The 19,829-nt window shown below is 41.4% G+C and overlaps 1 protein-coding gene across 2 annotated transcripts in view; it reads right to left on the reverse strand.

Annotated features, from left to right (window-relative positions):
* Positions 1 to 19,829, reverse strand: part of SKIL (SKI like proto-oncogene) — a 70,660-nt gene that overhangs the window by 12,472 nt on the left and 38,359 nt on the right. The window contains exons 4-6 of one of the 2 annotated variants that reach the window (XM_077488001.1): positions 16,424 to 16,530; positions 10,014 to 10,171; positions 7,312 to 7,536 (exon numbers count right to left, since the gene is read on the reverse strand). In XM_077488001.1, the coding sequence (XP_077344127.1) occupies positions 7,312 to 7,536; positions 10,014 to 10,171; positions 16,424 to 16,530 (490 nt within the window). Of the gene's footprint in view, positions 1 to 7,311; positions 7,537 to 10,013; positions 10,172 to 16,285; positions 16,531 to 19,829 lie in introns of both variants that reach the window. The other variant, XM_077488000.1, reaches the window with a different exon arrangement.

The raw sequence follows: 19,829 nt of genomic DNA on the forward strand, positions 1-19,829 counted from the left end.
ATGCCAACTTAATTCATTACAATTTTACTCATGTACTAATCCAACTGAATGATAATTTTAACTTACGTGGTCATTATTTCACTTTGCTCAATAGCAATGACTGTATTGTATTGACTGATAGTGCATTAATTTTGGAAGGGGAAAAAAAAAAAAAAAAAAAATCACATTTAAAGAATTTGTTTTCTTTAGTTCTATCACATTGAAATGTTGGTGACCAGTCCATACAATTATATTGAATACTCTCACACTTAAAATAACACTTTTTTGTTATTTTATTTAACAGAGTGTATGAAAATCATATGAGTGTTTAAAAAAAGATTAGTTAAAAAGAAGGAATAGCATGGAATATAAAAGAATCTGCACCTTTGGAGTCGCCAAATAATCCAAAATGAACAAACATAATGCAAGCACTATATAAATACAGAAAAGATTAATGCCAACATTAAACTTTAATGTATTAGATGGAGATAAGGTATGAAGAAAGTCAAAGAGAAAATAAAAACTCTGCAAAAACACCAGTAGCCAAGTTACAGCTGTCCTCTGCCTTGTGTAAGCACTTTAGTAGGCTTTGAAAGCAGGGATCAACTGATATTTTTTCGGTGCCGATACGATATCGATATTTTAGCCACCTCTCAGGACGATAGCTGATATTGCACCGATATTCTGTACATAAAAAAAAAAAAAAAGGTACACTTTATCAACATTATTGATATCACAAGGAATGTAAACATCCCTTGTGACAGTAATAGGCAGCAACAGGTACTCTTTATGGAGGGCTCCTCTGCACTTGAAAGTATTCAAAACATCAAGATCGGCGTTTTCGAATACTTTATATTTTTTATAATTGCCACCTTTAGGATGCCAGTAATCTGGGAAGGGATACCATGACATCGCTTCTGGGTTACTAGACCCGAGGCCCAAATGAAGCATCGGCTTTTTTCGGGCCTTCGGCCAGCTGGTGGACGTGGGACGGGAGAGCCCGGGGGAGTGGCAGTGGGGGATGTCCCACCCTGCTGCTTGTTATAACATCCGAGGGGCTGCTGAGCCGTATAGATTGTTATTACAATAAAGCTGACTGTCTGCTCTAAAGAACAGTACCAGTGTGATGCCTGCAGCTGTCAAGCATCACCACGGTAAAACCCCTTGAAGCAATAATCTATCTATATATACACACATACGTTTGTGTCCGATACCGATACTCATCGGCTGCTGATAATCGGCCTTTTCTTGGACTACATTATGGGGCATATTGGCTCTTCGAGTCTTAGACCATTGGGTTATACAACTTCTTTCTGGTGATTGGATACTACCAATAAAGCTGCAAAGACAGCCCTATATGATCCCTCCCACTCACAGCAAGCCCATTTTTTAGCAAACAATAATATGGATCAATCATATGAAACAAGGGGAGGGGGTCAGTGTCCTGTAATGTTCCCCAAAAAAATGTTTCAACAAGTAAGACAAAAATTATATTTTCCTAATCGTACAGGAAACAGGCTTTTTAAATCTGACTAATGGGTCATCCAAATTAGTATAACTGAGGGGTGGGCAACACAGCAAACAAATGCCAATAGGCCCAAGTGATAAATGGGTCAAGGGCTCAAAGGAACTTAGAAAGTGGCTTGAAGCACCTTTACGAAAACTGGTATCAGAAGATGCGAGAAACATCCACTTGGTAAAATTAAGTGTTCGCTTTACAAATCTGGGAAACAGATGCCTGATGCTGAAAAGCCCAGGAAGCACAGACAAATGTAGTGGTATGTGCACTGACAGGAAAGGATGGAACCTTATCCTTTAAACTGTAAGCTTGAACGAGGAAACGGTGAATCTACTAGGAAATAGTGGAGCAAGGAGCGCTGCTGTGGCCCTTAGAGTGAATCCAACTGTCTAAAAGAATCTGTAGCAGAAAGATAGACTTGAACAGCACAAACCTTGTCAAGACAGTGAAGAGAAATTTCCATGGGTTGTTTGGGAGGACAGGGAGAGGGAAACAATGTCCCGGTTAAGGTGGAAGGAGGAAACTGCCTTAGCAAAAAAGGAGGGCTCTTCACGGGATAAGGCAGGCACTCACATCGCAGAGGTAATAGCAATGGAAAAAGACAACCTTGAGGCCCCTTTCACATTGGCAGACCAGTAGGGTCGGCATGTTCGTTTTTTTAGGCGGACCTGATCGGACCTTCCAGTCTCCGCTATCGAGCGGCAGGTGTCAAACGGACATGTGTCTGTTAACACCCGCCGACATCCGATCCTATCCACTAAAATATCTGGCGGATTGGATGGCAGTTGGATGTGAACCCGAAAGGTGGTCCGTTTACATGAAACTGCCCATAGAGGAGAGTGGGCTCTGTCTGTATCTGCTCTGCATAATCAGAACGGACCAGCCACCCACCTGCTCAGCAGGGATCAGCAGACCGATTCCCTGCTGAGCAGGGGGACACCAGCGCAGCCCACTCCAGGTAGAAGTGGTCTAAGAGTGAGAGTAGAGGAATATCCCCGATAAGTTTAGAGGGTGTTTTTTGTAAAGTTGACATTCCACAGAGCCACTGGAGACACACAGTAGCAATGTGTGTGACATCCTCGAAGATTGCTTTCAAAGAATGAAAGGCAAGCGGTCTTTGAAAAGAATGACTAGGGCTGAAACCTGACCTCTGAGGGTACTACTAGCCAAAAGCTAGTCCACATCAGACTAGAGAAACAACAGAATTCATCCCACAAATAACTTACTGGGATGGAAGTTGCTGACTTTGCACCAGATGTAGGGTCGCCAAGTGCGACCTTGTGTTAAAGTTTACGAGAAGTCGGTTCCCTAGTCTTTAAGAGGGTGGGGATGACTGAGGTGGATAGGCCTCCATTTCTAAGGACCTGGGCTTTAACAGTCAAGCCGTTGAAGTCATCCACTGAGAAGTAGGATGGTAAACTGGTCTCAGGGAGAGCTGCCAGGAGCCTATGTCCAATACTATGTCCCACTGGGCAAGTCAAATGCAATGAAGATCACCGGAATGCCTCCATCTCGATCCACCATTGCAGGGGAAGGAGCAGCTTTACTGAGGGAAAGGCAGAAATTAGGTTGAACTGATCACACACAGTCACCTGAGTCTTCACTGTAAAGGCCTGAGAATTTTAGGTTCTGGTGACAATATGTCAAGTTTATTGCTGGATCTAAAACCCAGGAGGTCCATGTCCGGCATCCCCCACCTACAACAGAGAGCTTGAAACGTCTTCAGGTGAAGAGACCAGTCCCTGGAGTGCAGAGGCTGATGATTGGGGAAGTCCCCCTGACAATTTATAATAAAGGATCAGATTCACTTCTTCAGCTGCACAACATTATGTGCCGACTTGAAGGTGGATGTAGGCTGTGGCCATGATGCTGGTCAGGTCAAGATGGCCAGCTTTGATGGGACAACTGAAATGCCCTAAGCTCCAGAATACTGGTAGGGAATAGAGTTTCTTCTGAAAAACAGGTACCATGCACTAAGAGGACATCCAGTATGCCTCCTGAGCCTGACATCTGTTGTGAGCAAAAAATTTGAGACAATGCTTCCTGCTCATGAATGTGGTTGAGCTGGTACAAGTGTTGGAGATAAATTTACATCACAGAGATACACTCCAAGCTTTGCTGCCCTCTAGGACTGGGGGTGTCCTAAGTTCACTACAAAAAAAACAAAAAAAGAACATTATCCCACAAATACGCTTTATTAAGGAATTGTCATAAAACGTACTCCCAAATGTATGAATAAAGATCACTCATCGAGCAACTAGTCTATAGATTTACAGTCCTAGACACAGTGCATTCCATAATTTAGGGGGACTCTGACGGGGTCCAATCAAGATGAAAGGTTTCGAAGGTAGCACCTTCTTCTTCAGAGCCAAACCCTACAAATGTCCTCAACTGAGTACATGATGTATACAATCATACATGGCATGGATCCCAAACTCCGCCTCTTTGGTGGAAATGGACCAATGAGTTAAGGGGTGGGGGGTTGGGCAGTCCTAGGGGTCAAGTCCAGACATTATTAATCAAAACAGACACAGTCAAACACACACAAAAACAAGTGTCGTCTAGCAGAAACATACTACTTCTAAGCTCAAATGCAGAAAGCCAGATGCCAATATCTTTGCCACACATTCCATACCTGTTCCCCCGTATGTATGTCACCATGGGCCTCTATCAGGAGTCATGGGGTAAATTAGGTCCATTGTAAATGTCTATAAAGGATTCTTGTGAGGCCAAGAAGTAACATACAAGTTTTATTTTTATTTATATTCTATTTTGTCTCACTGCCCCGCTCAAAGGCGGGCTGAAAGGCCTACGGAGACGTGACTTCCGATGTGGCAACTATTTTGGAGTGGTCCACCACTAGAGGCCCTGAGAATGAGGTGAGGGGACATCACATCCGGTGATCCACTGCAACAGGAAGTGAACATATAGTGCTCTGCAGCTAACAATACAGAACGGCCTGGAAAGTGCCACAATGCTGAGCCTAGTGCTCAAAGGTTACATTTCACCTAGCCCCACAATATTCCAGTCTAGAGGGGTCTTGGCAAGGTCTTAAGAGCTGCTGCTGAGGATACACTGATCCATATAGCCACTATAAAAAGACTGACTTAAGCAGAGGTGTCAAAGTCTTAAATTAAGGGGCAGTGCATCAAGGATAATCAAAGAAGTCATTAAAGAAAATGAAATCATGAAAATAAAGTCTAGAAAAAATGCAGTTGAATTTTCTTTCAGCAGAGCTGGGAAAAAAAAAAAAAAAAAAAAAAAAAAAAAAAAAAGATATCCAACCCTCTAGAACACTAGTAAAAAAATACAGGCATGCTGGGTAGAGGAGAGAAGTTACACATGGGCTGGCTTACAGCATTTTTTCTGTTGCCCACTGTTTCAAACTCCTGTGTCCCTCAATAGACAAAAAAAAAACAAAAAAACACTTCTCTAAAGGGGAATTTGCACATTTCATAAATAACAGTTAGATAAACTTGTAAAATCATTCAGTGGAATTCCAGAAAACACTGCAGCTGTGCTAAAGTCCACTTAGCGTTAAATTTGTTTAACATAACCCTTACAATCAGATTCAATGTGCATTTCAGGGAAACTCTGGCTAATAAAAAGATAGGGGCTGTCATAATTGACCTTTTGAAAATGCTAGTTAGAAGTCACACAAATTCATTGGTATGAATACGTTCCGAATCCCTGAGCAAGCAGATGTAGGGAGATCAGAAGCTTTTACTTCACATTAATATTCCAATCTGCATATGTGTTTGGGGCTGAAAATATTGAAGTGAGAGACAGTAAGTTTCCTGGAATACATCAGTCCCCAAAACTGCAAATTCAAAAATAGGAGACTACATCTTAAACATTTCCAGTTTGTAAGTAATATAATTAATTCTCTGTGACAGCTTCCAAGTTCTGCAACGTGTATAATTTACATGCGATTCAAAATGTACACATCTCCAAGCAGTTGAGTGAAACTCTGCATTAACACTCTAGAGGTTACAGTTTCACACACCGTCAGCTGTTCAGAAAGTGTAAAAAGCAGACTTTAATTCTAAGATGCAAGCCCAACCAAAAAAAAAAAAAAACACATGTATTGTAGTGCAGCTTTAAAGCCAAGCTGTACTCAACCCCCCCCCCCCCCCCCTCCCCATTTCTAGTGGCAGTACATCTAAAATCTTATATCGAAGCCCAAAAACTGATGCTGTGGTGGGGATACAAAAAAAAAAAAAAAAAAAGTATAACAGATGCCACTGTGTTTGTACACTTAAGCTGGCCATAAATCAGGGACAATATAAAGCAAAATAGTGTAGCGCTACAATAGGACCCCAATACAGAGGCCACAGATAAAATAAATTAAAGTATACTGTGAACAAAACAAACCATGTGACATATAGAACAGCAATGGATGCTGGTCAAATGGCCAATGTTCACATGTAAATGTCCAATAAATGAGTAACTTGTTCTTCAATCCCGAGCTGGAGCAGGGAACATGTATTCCAAATTAACTCTAATGGTGAAACAAGCATAAACTGATAAGAGGGTGGGACCCTCTTGTCAGTTTATGCTTGTTTCACCATTAGAGTTCATTTTGAATACATGTTCCCTGCTCCAGCTCGAGATTGAAGAAAAAGTTATTCATTTATTGGGTATTTACATGTGAACATTGGCCATTTGACCAGAGTCCATTGCTGTTCTATATGTCACATGGTTTGTTTTATTTACAGTATACTTTATTTTATTGTGATTTACTTATTCACTGTGGCCTCTGTATTGGGGTCCTATTGTAGCGCTACACTATTTTGCTTTATATTACTGTTTGGACTTTGTTTGTTTGTCAGCAGCTTTCTATACACATTTTTATATGTGTATCATTATCTTTGTTCATTTATGTTTTTAGGTTTAGCGCAGTATTTTCCTTCACTTGCACATAGATCAGGAGTAGGCAACCTGAGGCCCTCTAGCTGTTGCAGAACTACAAGTCTCATCATGCCTCTGGGAGTAATTGTAACTGCCAGCCTTGCAATGCCTCATGGGAAATGTAGTTCCACAACAGCTGCAGGGCCCCAGGTTGCCCTACCCCTGCCAGAGATTAATCAAAATTCAGGCAGCTCAGCAGGGATCAGCCAAATTTCAATCCATCGGTGGCCATTACCATTGAAGAGGAGTCAATTTAATGATCGACTCCCTTCAAACGGGACTGTTGGTAAATTTTTATTTGATCAGCACTTATAGTCAATCGGCTGCAACAATGATCAGTGTATTCTGACTGTGAAGGAGTCCTGCTGTCAGAATACATCAGGACATACAGCATATAATATGAAAGCTGGTGCATGATTTAAAACACCAACATCTAAGAATAACAATACCATTTCGGGTAGACTAACCTTTTAAATTAATTTTCTGCTTGGAACATAAAAAGGACCTGTTTATAGAGGAGAGTAGATGCTATCTGCTAGACTCGCAGACTGTATTTTAACACCCGTTCATAAAATACAGGCTGTGGTATGAAGCATGTGGTGTCCTTTGAAGTTCCCCCTGCTTAATGCTGCAAAAGCAAAATTTGTAATTGGAGAAGAGGCCAGTTAAATGACTGACAGGTTATGTGATCAGGCTTTCGTCCTCCCAGCTTCCCCATCCCCTCCCCCATGCATTCATTCAAATGGTGCTTCTGTAATAACTGAACATTTGAAAAGCACACAACTGTTTTTGCAGTGTTTTTTTTTTCTTTTTTTAAGCAGCAGTCTGGCCATAGTAAAGCCATAATGCTACTTTATAAATAGAATCTTCTGAATTGTTATAGTATTTTCCTCCTCTCTCACCTGGTTTGCATATTGGGTTTCCTTATCCTTCTCGAAACTGGAATCACACAAGCATTTCTGCTTCTTTACTTGTTTTAGTTTTTCCTCCAAGTCCCGCTGTTCATTGTACAATTCCTCCATCTTTTGCATATGTTCAGTCTGCAAGCACTCAAACTCCTTTTGCAAATTCTGCTGCTCAGTCGTCAGTTCTTTCATAGTTTTGGAGCTGCTCAGCATTTCAACCTCCTGCAATAAAAGTGACAACCAAAACAGTGAAGATCCATGCTCACTACATTCAAAAGAATTGCTACAGACAAAGAAATAATGAACATGCAGGCCAGATGCAGCCAAACACACAACACAAGTAAAAGCAATATTATCTGTTCCACCATATATGTTTTCTACATGTCCTTCTTTGACGTCTTTTCCTGCACAACTCCAACCTCATTTGTCATGTGCGCCAACACAAGGTGAGCATTAATGAAAAAAAAAAAAAAAAAAAAAAAAAAAGATCAATTCCCCCTAAGCAGTCATTTTAATCCAGGTCTAGATTGTTTGAATCCCAGCAAGTTCAGTAGGGACCAGTCGAGAATCAAACCATCTATGGGCAGGCTGATTGTGCACAACCAGCATGCCGGATATTTACATGTGATTATTGCCAGAGGCTATAGCCACGTGTTGCAAGAAAGAAAAGGTATTCTATGTGACTAGATCAGAATTTATTTTCATTAGGAAGATTGTTCCAGAATGAGGGCAATAATATTTCTTGATGTCTGTAAATGCTCTCCACGAAGATGCAATACGTTCACATGTATATTATTGTGAACTGAACACCCCAAACTCTAATAAGCTTCTAGTTCAGAACACAGCCCACTCTTCGCTAATTCAGTTTTTGTGTGCCTCCTCTAAATTAAAAGGAAGCATGATTTATTTTAGCAGCTCAGCAGTATGTTCTGTTAGGCCCCTTTCACACGGGGCGGATCAGTAATGATCTGCCCCGTGATGATCCGCTCGCTCAGCGGGGATCGCTCCGTTGTCCCCGCTGAGCCGGCTGCGGACAGGGCGGTCTCTGCACACTGTGCGGGGACCGCCCTGTCAGCTCTCCGCTCTCCTCTATGGGGATCGGATGCGCACGGACCATCTGTCCGTGTTCATCCGATCCGCTCTGCAGACGGATAGAAAAATAGGATTTTCCTCCATCTGCAGAATCGGACAGTAGCGGAGGCGGACAAAATCATGTTCATCCGCAGACACCCGCAATCCTATAGGGATGAATGTATGCCCGTATTTCATCCGCAAACGGATGGATGAAATACGGACATATCGTCCGCATGTGTGAAAGGGGCCTAACCAACACTTTTTGTTTTGTTTCCATAATAGTTAGGCTCATTAAGACCCATGATCTCCCTTCCTCAATGGAGTCTGAGGGATTGGAGATTTTCAGTTTGATAATAGTGTAACCAGACAGCCTCACTTCAAAGCTGCCAAGGTATTAGTGGCTGAGTCTTTTAGTCTGAGGTCCAATATACCTTCAAAATAAACCTGTGACCAGGCTATGTACATTCCATTATGTACACATTCTTAAACAAGTACAAAAATGTGTTTTAAGCCCCGTACACACAGGCAAAATTACGGGAGGCATCGGCCAGTTTCAATAAAAAAAAAAAAAAAAAACGGCCACTATTTGGCCAAATTGCCAGCTTCTATTGGACCGACGTACATCAGAGTTCTCAGCCAATGGCTGAGAGAGCTGGACCAGAGTGTTTTGGCAGGGGGGGATGTCCCCCTGTCAAAATACAACAGCTCAGTGGGGGGGAGGTCGCTGTACTAACGTCAGATAGTTAGTGCAGTGGCTCCGACCGGAGCTGTGAGTTTTTTTCTGTTCAACCCAGAGAAAGAAACTATTAGTGCATACCAGGCTTTAAAACAAGCCCTCACTGACCTCCATTGTGGAGGCATTGTGGAGCAGTAATTCACAGTGCTAAGGTCCTTCAAGCCTTTTTCCCCAGGCAGCTCAGCTTAGCTTGCTCTCCCTCCACGTAGTGACTCCGCAACCTTCTATTCTCCAATTTAAATACAGAGCCGTTACTCTTCCTAATTGTAACAGGATTGGATCAGCCACCTTGCCAAGTCACTGTTCCGACAAACGGTATGGGCAAAATCAGGTACAATGGTATCAGCAAAAAAGGTAAGGCAGCCCATAAATAAGTCTGTTTTATTCACTCAACCAGTGGGGTGAACGAAAAAAATTTACCCGATTTCCCCATCCACACATTTAAGGTGGATGGAAGAATCCTCCCTCCGGAGTCACTGTAGTCTGACAGCAGGGAGACTCAGAATACACAGATCAGCTTTGCAGGCTAAAGCCTGCAGAGCTGATCGAGTAGGGAAAATCCAACAGGGCAGCTATACAGTCATCAATTGATGGATTGACTTCTGTACAAACACAGTGCCCATAAATGGATCGGAATTTGGCTGGCCCCTGCTGAACTGGCCAAATTTCAATTCATGTATGGCATCTTAAGTCTTTCAGTGGAGTTCGGCAGTGATAGGATAGCAAATATACAGATAGTCTGCTCTATAAGTATCCCTCTAAGGATGTATGCCAGACACATAAATTACAGATGATTTGCTCAGCTGTTTTAGGACAATAAAGCTCAAACTTTCATAAAATGATATAGCACCTGGTAAACTGCTATGCATTTACACACAAGCTTTCTTACCATCTGGATTTGTTGTTTCTTCTGTAAAATGTAATTTAATTTTTCTTGTTGCTTGAGAAAGGTTTTCACTACCTCTTCCATGATGTGACCCTTGTCATCCTCACACAACTTGTCCTTGCAGAGTGTCTCATCTTTTTCTGCCTCTCCACACTCAGGCTCTGGTAGGTAAGGAAAAATAAAGCTTGGTTTTAATATATTGTGATACATATATTTAATACATTGGCATATAAAAGCAGAATAACGGTAGAGTGAGCCTGGTATTTAAAAGGTGTCTGAAAGTGCCTTTATTATTACCAACAGCAACAGATATGATTAATCAGTTGCCATGTGCAATACAATTTTACTTAAAAGATTATCTGCTATGTAAAGTAAAGCAGAATTTATTGTTTCAGACCAAATCATTGAAAATCTCAGGCCAATCTTTCTGCAGACATACAGTATACATACACATGCTCTGTATCAACAAAAGTTATATACATGTTACAACACTTGGCTCTTGCGCTGAACATTTTAAAATAGTGTGAACCAGGCCAGGGAGTTGGGGTAATCTTGCAAAAAAGTAAAAAACTCTTTAAAAGGTCGATCATTATAATCTTTTACAGATCTGTTTCTCATGGTACAAAGTACATGTAGTACTCTGTGCTATGTTTTCAAGTGCTTGCTAACTAGTTATGAGTACTACCCTTCCCACCCACTCCAGTGTTGTTAACCTCCCACAGCAATTTTTACTCACAAAACATGTAAAATGTACTGGTGGAGCACATTTTTTACTGACTACCTGCAAACTGATAGATCTCCTAATAAAAACTAGGACAACTGATATGTAAACAGTATAAAAACACAATATGGAAACACTGAGAATACCCCTAATAAGTGATTTTCCTAATGTCTATGCAGCATGACAAATTATCAGCCCCTGATATTTACAGACAGTTGTAAAGAAAGAATCTGATCTTTACAAACTGTCAGTAAATTTACGGACGGTTAGCAACCCTGATCACTCTCCTGCAGTGGACAAACCGACAACAGCTGTAAAAGAGAAGTTGATTCATAGCTGCAGCTTGTCTTGGCTGTGAACACTTTAATGAGACAAGCAACGGCAGGAAGAATGCAGAGGGAAGGGGGAATGGTCATTCACTGCTTTCCTTTTGCCTTTGCTTTTCTTGTCTTGGTATCAAATGTCTTTTTCATAGTGGTCATCAGATCAGCAAAAACAAAGGGACAGGGTGGACATCCTAGCAAGGATTAGAAAGCACTGAGAAACTGCATATACTTTGTCCCATAAGGGACAAAACTTAAAAAACAAAAAGGATGATGGAGAATGCGTTTAAATCCAGTCCCTAAAATCGAATATAATATATATATATATATATATATACACACACACACATACATACATATACATACACACACACACACACACACACACATATACATACATACATACATACATACACATATACACACACAGGTAAAATTTAAAGTGGAACTTTAGTCAGAAAATTAAGTCCTGCTAGATCACTTAAATGGGAGTTCCACCCAAAAATGGAACTTCGACACATGGGATGTCATTTTTTTGGGGGGTCCCAGTTCCCACTTCCCCCCGGGGCACCGGAAGGGAGATCACCTCTCCCCCTCGGTAATCATCTGGGACACGTCACAGGTCCCAGATGATTGCCTGGCCAGTCAAGGTGCGCGGCTCGCACATGTGCAGTGGGTACAATGCCGGTGTTGCAGAGAGGAGGGGGAGACTAACGGGGCTTCCCTCCCCCACATCGCTGGACCCTGGGACAGGTAAGTGTCCGATTAATAAAAGTCAGCAGCTGCAGTATTTGTACCTGCTGACTTATTTTATTTTTTTTCCCTTTTATTTTTTTTTTTTTTTTTTTTAGCAGAACTCTGCTTTAAAGCTGGCCCCTTTTTCAGGTATAGTTACATAAAACATTAAAAATAAGAGAGACAAAGAGAGGCTATAACACCGCTCCAGGTGATACAATAGCTGTACTGAAAATCTGGTGCAAAAATAGGTGCTGATTCGGTTTAAAATCCAATAATACCCTGTCTCACCCTGCTCTGCACATGCCCAGTTGCTCCCTATTTTTTGCCCTGTGCCTAAAATGCAGAGGCTGATCTGCTGATAGCCTAAAGAGTTACTGCAGTTTATGGGCTCTGCTGGAGGAAATTTATAGCACACACTAATGCATAGCATAATTAATAATGTGGAATGTATGTTCCTCGCAAAAGAACATTCTTTTTTTTTTTTTTTTATCAAGTTCCACTTTAACATACCAATGTCATTTTGAATGTCCTTTTTTAAATCTGAAGGTTTTAATAAAATAACTGGCATTCCTGTCATGAAAGGGATTGTTGGGACACTTCCTGTTACAGGGTGACAACGCTCTGTCCCTGTCTCCCAACTGCACTACTGCATTGTCACCCTGCCACATACGCTTTCAGTGGGGACTATAAGCGGCTGTGCCAATGATCACTGTGTAGGCACTGTTCGCTTTTGTCACAGGAAGTCTGCACTTAGCGATGCCAAGCAGTCACCAATGTGCCATGCACGCAGACCAGAAAATTATTCAAAGACAGTAGAAGAAATCCTTACCACTGATAAAAAGGGTGAAAAACAAGCATTTGTTAAAACAAAAAGACACACAGATAGATGTATGTATGTATGTATGTATGTATGTATGTATGTATGTATGTATGTATGTATGTATGTATGTATATTTTTTTTATTACACCACATATATTTAGCTTTTTTTGCTGCAGTTAAACATAAAATGTTTTATAGGGTTCAGTTTTTTAAACGATTACTATGGACATAAAAGCCGACTCAAAGCAGCACATTTGAAACAAATACTTCTAAATAACCATTTTTTTCAAAGTAATTTGATAATCGTGAATTGGTTGAGAAGCAAGGCTGAGCAGCGGCTGTGCTTGAGAAGGGAATATCGGGAAGGCAATAAAGGAGAGATGTTGGGAGCAATACATTCACTTCATCTTTTATAGCCTGTGATTGTTTAATAAATCTTTTTCAGACACATGCCTGAGATCATAAAATGACCACAGACTAGGAAACATGTATTTTATCATTTACTATTGCGAAAGGTACAAGAGGACAGCAATAATGCAGGCAAGGCTGTGAGGCCAGAACATGGCACTGGAATCAGCAGGCAGCTTATACTCAGCCATGTCACATAATCTCTGCTAACTAGTCAGACAAACAGCATTTGCGTTTCATCATTACGTTTTATCATTTGTGAGCCTAGGATGTTCGAATCGTTATTTTTGCTGCCAGAGAACTCACAATACCTCTTCTATGACATAACACTGCTAAACCATTTCATTGTTCCCAGGTCGGGACTAACCCTGGCCTTAAGCAGGCACATCACTTGCCAGATCCAACAAAAGGTCATATTAACCTGTTCTCTAAATATACAACACACAGGCGGTAGTGAAACATTACTCCTGATATTAACGTTTCCCCTAGGTTCTACTGACTAATATACTGTTAAAGGCCCGTTTAAAGGCAAAATACAGTGATTTCGTATATATTTTATGGATTACAGAAAAGACTAAAAAAATACATCAACTTATTTTTTGGTCAGGCAAATAGGTGGCTTATGATGCATTCATGTGACAATATTATTATACAGGATTTGTATAGTGCCAACAGTTTGCGAAGCACTTTACAATCTAAACACCATTAGCTTGGTACTTTCCGCATTGGATATATCAGTCCATTTATGCGCACTTCCTTTGAGAATCGGTCTAACCAATCACTGTGCTTGGTGGAGGAGAAACATAATGCTTGTTAAAGCTAAGGGGTCGAGGAATAAGGTGTAATATCGAACTTAATCCTCACTCTGGCACTCTCCTTTTCTCACATATACTCCTGGTAGTAGGCAGACCCTCGCTATCCCTACAAAGCAGGGTTACGTTTGCTGATCCACGCTGAGCGGGCGGATGGCTGATCCATGTCCGTTCTGCTTATGCAGAGCAGACACAGCCTGCTCTTTTCTTTGGGTGGTCAGATGAAGGTCCATTTATACCCAACTGCCATGTGATCCAATCAACCAGATTAATGGGTAACATCCCCATAAGATCCTCATTTGTCTGTTTTTAGCGGATCGGATTGAATTTTGGCAGGTGTAAAAGGACACATCCGTCACTCCATAGAGGATAATGGATGGACCAATCGAGTCCTCTTGAAAAACTGACAGGGGGACCCAATCAGTCCGCCCATGTAAAAGGGGGTCCAACAGAAAAGGCTTTGGGGGACCGGTCACACAGATTAGGTATACACTTTGTTCCTCTACCCATTAATGACCATTTAACCTTCACAATGCATAGGGGAATGACTACAAGGGTAATTCTCGGACATTTAGTGTTGTGACAACGATGGAAGCTTGTATTTTTGTATTTGCAATAGCATACGAGTGCAGCAAATGAACAAAATTGTAATCAGACAAAGGGAGACTGAAAGCAATCTTCATCTGCTGTGCTGGCTCTTTAACTAACCCATAGAGCTTTAGGAAACTTTTGTCAACATAGTGTGATGGTGTGAACTGACCTGTATTGCAGAGGACACGTTATGTTAGAGCATAGAATGCACAGGGCAATGCAGTCATTCTGGTGCCTATGGGACTGCACAGTAACTTTCAACACACAAAGCAAATGTTATAACAGGGCCATGAAGGTAAGACTATGAAAATGAAGGCCATTGGTAAAATGGATTTCTGTGACTTAAATAAACTAGAATTACAACTAAGACACTGACAGAAAAGATTATTGACATCTGATCTCTCATGCATGCCTATCTTAAACAAAATGGCTGTCCAGTGAAAGCATTACACCTTCAACTAAAGAATTCCAAACAGATTTTTTTTTTTTCAAAAAGATGAACTCCAGATAAAATCCTAATTGCCTGCGTACATTGGTACAGCCTGGACCAATATTTGTATGCTTATTTCCTAACTGAAGGACTCCTGTGAAAATTGACAATTACTGTAGTATCAGCAATAATACAGTGATTGCCCCAATCTTCCAAATCTCATGTCAAGTGGCTGCTCCATTACATAGTGACTACAGGGGCTGCACAAATTTTTATTTTATTTTTTCCAATTAATACAAGGCATTTCCTGATGTGATGAGGTCAAAATCATGACATCACTGCCCCTCTACACCTCGTCCAATCAGAATGCCTTGTATTCATTAAACACAAGGAGCTGTGAATAGAGGCAGTGCCACAGGTGAGGCACTGGAAAGATAGAAGAGCTCCCTGTAGTACTACTACAGTGATTGTCTACTTCCACAGTGGCCCATTAGATAAGAGATATGAATACTTACATTGTGCCATTCTGACTTTACCCAAAAAAAAAAAAAAAAAAAGGAAGAAGAACGAGATTGTTTTTTTAGTTTATTTCTACTTTTGCAGTCAAATTTGAGAAAATCCCACTATGGGTGTTCTTATTCTTGTGCACGTTCTTTTTTCATTTCTTATCTTTGAGATGTTTCTCAAAAAAAGGTGCCATGGCTGACTACAAGGTTTCTTGAACAATGTCCGAGTGAGTCTATCCCAGGTTGGTCTTCATGAAAGGATAGGTTCACCTTTTGGAACACGTTAAATGTTCTACCTCTATCTAGGGTGGAAGATGTAGCATGTTCCTGCAGCCTCTCTCCTTCCTTTCCCCCAGTGTCAGCAAGTGGGCACCCTCTCCAGGGTTACACTGTCACCGTTTGAAAATAACCTGGCCGAGCGGGGCTCTGCCCACCATAAATTCATAGTGCTCTGTGAATGGGAAACTACAAATACCTTTGTGGCTGTTGGCTTGTTGTTTCAATGAACTACCATGGTGCTGTTTAGTGTTTTGATTAATTTTCTCCTCTCATCAGTGTATACCTGCCTGCCTGTATGAGGTACGAGTAGACAGGTACACCGACATGTCTGCAGGAGTCCTGCATGGCACCAGCGATCTGCTAATCGCGGGTGCAATGAATTACAGTGAATAATAAATGCAATTTTTTTTTTACCTGCAAAAAGATGTGTATTTTTTTTTTTTTTTTTTAAAAGGTGAACTTGTGTTACAGTGTCTCTAGGACAGCTGTACAGCAGGTTTAATGTTTTATCGTAGCGTTTTATCACATCCCCAGGGACTAGAACACAATTAGGGAGATAATTCCACATATCAACAGAAAACCAAGCAGTTTATCAGGACATCTTGGCTTAGTCCTGTCAGGAGGAAAGGTTCACATGCTTTACTTACGCTGTCTATTACTGCTTTCTGTATCGTATTTGTGATCTACTCTCTCCTGTTCCTCTATGGAGAGGTCAGGATGTAAGGTAACAGATTTATGTTTGGTGCTTCGGGCCTGAATCTCGGACTCTGCCACAGATTGCTTACTTGTCTCAGTCTCTCTTCTTATAGGCTTGGAGTCCTTGTTTTGCGATAATGCAGCAGAAAGAGACACATTTGGCGCCACCACTTTGTCGTACATGTAGAGATAGTAACTGTATAAACAAAGAAATGAAAAATATATAAATATATATTTAACATTTTGCATTTGTTACTATACGAGAAATCAATAGCAAGAACAGAATCAAAAGGTCAACTTAGGAATCCACACATACAAGTACTTGAATTTTCTTTATCAGTTTGCAGTAATACAAAAGATTTCCGTCTAGACTCTGAGTGACAGCTAAAAAATGTATGCACATGCTCAGTATGACATGCTTTCAATGCGAGCATGCTGTGACATGTGTGCCATTTTGCTGGGTATCAATGGCCCGAATTGTCACCTAAATACAATACTACAGACACAAGGTACTTCTATGTAAAGCTAGAGTAGCTGCTTTCACACCATTTTCCTCATCCTCTATGCTTTGTAAAAGCCAGCTTTGCACCCGGAAATGTAGCCATAGGGTAGCCAAGCACAGTGAAGCATTATACTTATAAAACGCAACAGATTTTTCTCCTCTAGAAGTGAATGTTCACTGATCTTAGTAAATAAGGCTAGCCATGCATGTGTAGATTTCTCTTTTTCAGCACCACGGACCGAGCAACAGAAATCAATGGAATTCTTCAGCTACACTAAACACCATGGATCAAGGAATCTCCCTTTACAGCTTTCATTTAAACAGTTGTAGCACCCCTGTCTGCCTAAACACCCAAACTGTGACTGCATTTGGTAGGAAGCAGACACTGTTCACCTGAATCTTTTCCACTGGGCTCAAATGATTTTTTAGATCAAATTTTGTCATGCAAACAGGCTAGAATTTCTGCCAATTCTGCAGGAAATTGGAGTCATGTATGGTTAGCCTAAATAGGAACTTCACTCCCCCTTTGCCACCATTTTCTTCTCTGATGTCATCAGAAGTCAGCTATCTCTTTCAGGTTCAGTCCCTGGATGGTGGGTCACTAGCTCCACCCACCGGCTGTTGTGTGTCCCTGCTCCTGTAGACTTCTGGGGTATGTGACAGTGATATCCCAGGAGGCTGTGGGGAGCATGGATACATCGATCTTGTTAGGAAGAAAGGGGTTAAAAATTAAAAACATTATGTTTTTTTCTTACATATGACTGGATAATTGACGTGAACACAGCTAAAGCGGACCTTCACTCCAGAAATGTTCTTTTCATCTCTGCAAATCTTCCTTCTCAGCAAGTTTAAAAGGCAATATTTTTTTTACATTTAAGGCCCCTTTCACACAGGCAGGATTCAGTTTTGCTCAGCAGGGGCTCAGTCTGCTAATCCCAGAAGAGCACTGGATGACAGATCCGTGTCCGCTCCGCTTATGCAGAGCGGACACTGACACAGCCCGTTCTGCTCTATGGACAGCCGGATGTAAACTGACCCGGCTGCCTCCGATCCAGCCAGCCGGGAACGGATCTCCTTCTGTTTTGCCTGGGAGATAACGGGGTGTAAACAGTCTCTGTTTACATCTGGAGCTCCATGTTTATGGAGCTCAGGAAATGTTTGGTTTGGTAAGTGAACAGGCTCTCCTCCTTTAGTAAATTAACCCCATTTGGTTAAAATTTAAAGAAACATATGGGAATAGCCCATGAAAATCGTGTATACTATAGTTATGCATGGTGTTTACAATAACCATGCAAATTCTCTTGCCCTCTATGTGCATATGAGAAGAAAATATATGCAAATCTTTGCAAAGAAAAATGTTTTTGGAGAAGAAAAATAAAAAAGGAAGATCATCACCCTATAATTGCCAAAACAAATCAGTGGCCAGCAGCATGCAGTAAACTGCATTTTGTGAGTACTGCTTTACTCTGCAGGAGGGGATGTAGCTTTGACATTGATGGTTATTCAGCCTGCCTGTTTGAAAAGCTTTCACTGTGATGAGGCAGCTTTTAGAAAGCAGAGATGAGAACCATGGTGGCGATGGTAATGTTGTCACAGGTGGGGGTGTAATACTATAACTTTATCCTGGGTACAAGTGAACCAGGCCATCCTGGAAAACCACAAATATATCAACTCTTGCAAATACTATACATGTAGAATGAAAAACTATACAGTAAAAATAGAAAAAAAAATCATTTGAAAAAAAAAATAAAAAATAAAAATAATGAATTTGAATCTTCTGTCCAGCAAGAATCACTGCACTCTAGCTGAGGACACGAGTGACTGCCATTGGTGATCCTGCGGATGATAATTTGTCCAAATCTCCAGCTGCAGGATCACTAAACCTGGCCATAGACAGAATCTCAGCCGGTTCCTGCTGAATCATCCGAGATTCGAACCATGTATGGGCAGGCTGAATGTCCTCAAGACCAATCTTGGGTACAACCAGCCTACCAGATTTTACATGCAATTATTGCTATTGGCTGTTATAGCCGCTAGAAATAATCATTGTGGGTGAAGCCATCCCCGTCATGAGAACACAATGGCTCCGCGGGAGGTATTCTCCCGATAACACTTTGGTCACACCTGTGGTTGCAGAAAAGCAATTCAGTCCATCTATGGCCAGCTATACATGGTCTGAATCCCAGCCAGTTCTACAGCAACCGCTATTGGGCAGGCTTGATCAATCAACTTGGGTACAACCAGCCTGCCGGATTCTCTTGTGAGTATCGCCAGTGGCTGCTATAGTTGCTAGCGATGATCAGTCTTCTCCAGGCAGGGATGGCTTTCCCCTCCCCCCCACCGAGAGCAGACAATTGCTCAGCAGAAGGGATTCCCCTGTCAGCACTGTCTGAATATATGAAGGGGGGGGGGGGGGGGAATAGTGGTTGCTGGAAAGCAATTTGCACCATCTTTGGCCAGCCCAAGAGGCTGCAGATTGTCCCTATGACACTGGTCCCTTTGTAGCCGAGGCAGCAAGATGTCACTCCTGTCACCAGCAATCGAGATTCAGCAGTGTTCAGGCCAGTGACACAGCGACGTGTCCCTGCATCTGGCTATAGAAGAAGCAATTCTATAGGGTCACACAGTCAGCCTCTTTAGTACTCCTGGTGCTGGCGGATTATCTCTAGTGGCAGAATCACCCTTCTGACATCAGTCAGTACTGATTAAAGTTTGCCATCTTCTGAATTTTTTTTGTATGCCCAGATGCAGTTACCTAAAATGTAGCAAACAGAGTGCATCAGAAAATAAAATCGATTTTAAAAAATATTAGCAAAACCATTTGTGTCCACTTTCACAGACACAGCATACAGGTGAATATAGTATATCAATCGCAGCTGTCTGAAATCCGACAGCCCTGTTTCCGTAACAAACATCCCTAAAACATACAATAACATAATTGTGTTATGTTCGAATGAAGAGGAAACTATTCATAAGCCTTTTAAACATGTAAT

Source organism: Lithobates pipiens, unplaced genomic scaffold (assembly GCF_037356315.1).
Source record: "Lithobates pipiens isolate NorthernLeopardFrog02 unplaced genomic scaffold, aLitPip1_a1.2 Scaffold_18, whole genome shotgun sequence".
In the NCBI taxonomy this organism is placed as follows: domain Eukaryota; kingdom Metazoa; phylum Chordata; class Amphibia; order Anura; family Ranidae; genus Lithobates; species Lithobates pipiens.